General features: G+C 44.0%; 1 protein-coding gene across 1 annotated transcript; it reads right to left on the bottom strand.

The window, feature by feature from the left end:
* Positions 1-1,478: 1,478 nt before the first annotated feature.
* On the bottom strand, positions 1,479-4,315 carry LOC120103722 (wall-associated receptor kinase 3-like). The gene is made up of 3 exons (XM_039121207.1): positions 3,423-4,315; positions 3,167-3,340; positions 1,479-2,692 (listed from the first exon to the last, which is right to left on the bottom strand). The coding sequence occupies exons 1-3, from the start codon at positions 4,309-4,311 to the stop codon at positions 1,584-1,586; spliced, it is 2,172 nt and encodes a 723-aa protein (XP_038977135.1). The 5' UTR covers positions 4,312-4,315; the 3' UTR covers positions 1,479-1,583.

Below are 4,315 nucleotides of genomic sequence, written 5' to 3'. Positions count from 1 at the left end.
GGGTGATCAAGAGGATTGACAAGTATAGGCAAGCTTTTCTTTGGATCAGCACTTTTGTCACTCATAGCTTCTCTTGTAAGGTCAACTGGAAGACTATTTGCTTTCAAAAGGAAGAAGGAGGGCTAGGAATCAAGAATATTCAACAGTTTAACAATGAACTTTTGGCAAGAAGGGGTAGGAGGTTTATTGTGAAAGACCCGGGCATTTAGAGGAAAACTTTCAATGCGTTGGAAACCGCCAAAGAGATGCTCTAACTTTTGGAAAGATGTCATTAAGGCTCTTCCGGCCTTATAGAATCGAATTCACTTCAGGATCGGCAATGGCCAAAACACCTCTTATTGGAAAGACAGTTGGCTTTGTGATGCACCACTCAAAATTATCTTTCTTGCCCTTTATGCACACAGCACAAAGAAAAATGACACTGTATCTGATTTTTTTAATTGTAGAACTATGTCGTGAAAATTTAGACCATCGAGCAATCAATCGGCGAAGATCTTCCAACAGCAAAATCAATTGCTCTCTTTGCTTGCCATGGTAACTTTGAATAGAAATGAGGATAAGATTGTTTGGAAACTAAACAGTAAAGGAACGTTCACCTCTGCATCCTACTATCAGTTCATTAATTCTAGAGGAGTGAAGTGTAACTTTGCCTCCTCACTTTGGATCCTTTCAATCCCACTTAAAGTAAAATGCTTCTTATGGCTTTGTTAGAAAGAGCAGCACAATACTAGAGATAGCATCGGAAGGAAGCTTGGAAAAAATATGGGAGAATGTGTATTGTGTTGCCACTCTATCGAATCTATGGACCATTTATTCTCAGAGTACAACTTCTTTGCTACCATCTGGAGAGGGTTTTGTCTTTTAGCAGGTGTACTGCAATCGCATAGAACTTTTGAAGGACTATGTTTAGATTAGAGGAAGAGAAAATTTTCCAAAGCTGCGCAGTCAGTGGTTCTGATGCTCATTGGTGCTATTTTATGGTCGTGTTGGAAAAAAAGAAATATCAAAATTTTTATGATTAAGCAATCTTCTATATGGTCAGTTGTTGCAGAGAGTTTACAACGGCTCTCTTTTTGGTCGAACCTTTGTAACACAAAGTTGCTTAATGAGCATACAAAAATATGATACAAAATAAAAAAAATACCTATTTTGATAAATGGAGCTTGACATTGCTGGTACTTGAGTAAATAGATTACTCATTGTGGGACAGCAAGCTGGTTCTTTATTGAGCTGAAGTTGCATCATTTGTTTCTTTGGGTTTTTTTTTTTTTCTTCTATCTTTGCAGCTGCTTTGTTTTTATTATATTGTCTTGCTCTATTTTTTTTGCTGTAATTACTTTTTTCCATCAATAAAAGTTGGGCGGCTGCTTTACCGGCCTCCTTCATCATCAAAAAATAAGTGGATCCTTTTTAGCTCCTCTAATGAAAGAAGATTTTTTTTTAATAATCTGTATTTATCTAATGGAGGAACAAGTCGCAATAAGAACTCATGGTTTAAACTATTTATCAAGTACTTATTACATCTTTTATTCTTAGCACAGGATGCCGCTGTAGCAATTCTTCACAAATACCTCGGTAATGTTTCAATAAGTATGAGGCAATATTGCCGTTGGCCGGCTTCCATCAAGTGAGCTGTCTGTCTCCTCATGATCATTTTGCTCCCATGAATGCTGCTTGAATTTCCTTAGCTTTTCGAGTTCCTCCGCCACTTCTTTCATGGTGGGCCTATCTTCCCCTCTCCTATCTAAACATCGCCCCGCAAGGTCAGCAATCTGTTCGAGCAACTCTATCCCTCCTTCATCCTTGACTTGATCGTCCAAAATTTGCAGAAGCCTATCCTCGTTCATTGCTCTGTAGAAACTTGCTACAAGGCTGCGCTTCTCCTCGGATCCCTCAGAGTAAATTGCTCTCTTCCCTGTCAGAAGTTCCAGAAGAACCACTCCAAAACTGTAAACATCACTCTTGTTAGTTAATCGGCCATCTGCTTGGAATTCTGGATCCAAATAACCCAAGGTTCCTTGAATTACGGAAACGTACTGAGTTGGTCCGTTGGGAACAAGCTTTGAAGCCCCAAAATCAGACACTTTTGCAGTAAAGTTCTCGTCGAGGAGTATATTAGCAGACTTTACATCACAATGCAGGATAGGTGGAGAGGCCCAGGAGTGCAGATAGGCAAGTGCCTCCGCAGACTCTACAGCAATCGTGAGACGCATGTCCAAGTTAAGCGAGGAATTCTGATTTCTCCCATGGAGGTGATCGGAGAGGGTACCGTTGGAGACAAATTCATAAACCAACATGGGAACTTTAACTTCCAAGCAGCAGCCTAAGAGCTTAACCACATTTTTGTGGTTTATTTGGGAAAGGATAAACATCTCCTTCGCAAATTCTTCAATTTGGTCCACTTCCATTTTCTTAGGCTTCTTGATGGCTACTACTGTTTTGTCTTCGAAGATCCCTTTATAAACGGTGCCGAAGCCTCCTTGTCCTAACACTCGGTCCGTGTTAAAGTTGTTCGTTGCTCTTTTTAGTTCTTCAACAGTGTAAATCTTAAATGCAACACCTTTTGAACTGATTTGTTGCTGCAGCAGATACCCTCCATTTTGGTCGAAGAACTTTTGCTTGGTCGTAACGAGCTTTCTCTTTGCAAGGATATAGCAAATGAGAACTATGAAGAAAGTGCTAACACTGATGCCTGCAAATAGCAAAGAGAGCAAATAGTGAATCGAAAAATGCAAACGAGGAAATTCTTGGCACGGCACAGATTGATTTTTAAGAATACTTGGAGTACTTCTAAACTTTTGCAGAGAAAGTATATAGGTCAGTGCAATGTTTTGGTTCGAATGGGTTGGACTCTGTTGTTTGGAGTTTGACTTGCTTCTTTTAAAGTGCCCCATGAATCTTTTGTCTATTGGACCATCCCATCCCATCCCTTCCCACATATAAGCTCCCCTTCATGTATAAATTAATTAGTAATTGCAAGCAGCTATATGTATGTGCCTTATTCAGAATTTTCATGGCCCAATTTTCTGAGCACCAAAACCCATATTATTTTTTCCCCAGAAGTTAATGGCAGGTATGAGATCTGGTCGATTCATCGCATGGGTTGCGCGTCCGGTGGGTAGGTCATACATAGAATTGAACTGAACTGAACTGATAGAAGACTTACCTCCAGCCAAGATTGCTAGCAAGGGAAACTTGTCTTTGCCTCGGAGCGGCCTGCAGCTTTCCGTCGTTGCATTACCCTGCGTTCCTTGAGGGCAGGCGCAGCTATAATTCCCTGGTCTGTTCACGCAAATCCCATGGCAAGGATACTGCTCCGGGAGCTTGCACTCGTCGATGTCTGCAGATTCAATTGAAGCAATCATGAAACCACAAAAATGATAGGGATATATTAGTACAACGAAGGGTGAAGGTAGAGTAACCTTGGCATCCATCGTGAAGGTAGGGATTGCCATCATATCCCGGCAAGCAGCTGCAGAGATATCCGGGGCCATTGCTTGCGTCGCTGCAGATGCTGTTGTTGCTGCGGCATGCATAGGTTGTTGGATCCACTCTTGCATCCTGGCAAGACTGGTTCCGTATGGCCCAATCTAGCACCACCGGGGTATGGTTGCGGTGCTTGACGGCGAAATCGTAGGAGAGATCAGATCTGCTGAAGTTATACGAGTCCTGGGCCACCAGGAAGGCATAACTGCAGGGACTGATATTCCAAGTATCGCTGTAGCCATAGTTTCGGAAGTAGATATCTATGGAGCCTAGCTGCTTCGGGATGGAGACCTGGCAGCATCCCATGTTGGAGCAGGAGCCATTAGCGATGCTCTCCTCATTCCAGCAGTAGGAGACGCAGGCGCCGCCGTACTGGTAGTCATCCTCCTCGATGTAGGCAGCCAGATGCGCCAGGGTGAAGCAGCCCAAGGCGGTGAACTTGTTGCGGGTGCTCGAGAAAATGTAGGCCGGCCGCGTCGTGAGGTCGACCTTGGGCGTTACTTTGGAGACCATGGCGGTCTCGTTGTAGCACTGGTAGGACATGGGTATCTTTGCACGTACCTCGGCTGGTGCTAATGATATATCCGTGATCTCGATTTCCAAGTCCAGATCCGGGATGAGAGCTCTCGGGCTGCCGCCGTCGCAGGTGATGTCGAAGCCTCCTCTGAAGCAGCCGGGTCCGATGCCGAAGGGGTAGGGGACGGCGATGTTCCCGCACTTACGACGGCAGCCGGGCAACGCCATGAGCTGCTCCGACGAGGATGCTGCTGCTACCAGCAGCTGCAACAACAGCTGGAGCAGCAGCAACTCTCTCTTACTAGCCATCCCT

This window comes from Phoenix dactylifera, unplaced genomic scaffold (genome assembly GCF_009389715.1).
Source record: "Phoenix dactylifera cultivar Barhee BC4 unplaced genomic scaffold, palm_55x_up_171113_PBpolish2nd_filt_p 001012F, whole genome shotgun sequence".
Taxonomy (NCBI): Eukaryota; Viridiplantae; Streptophyta; class Magnoliopsida; order Arecales; family Arecaceae; genus Phoenix; species Phoenix dactylifera.
This window is presented reverse-complemented; position numbering and strand designations above follow the sequence as displayed.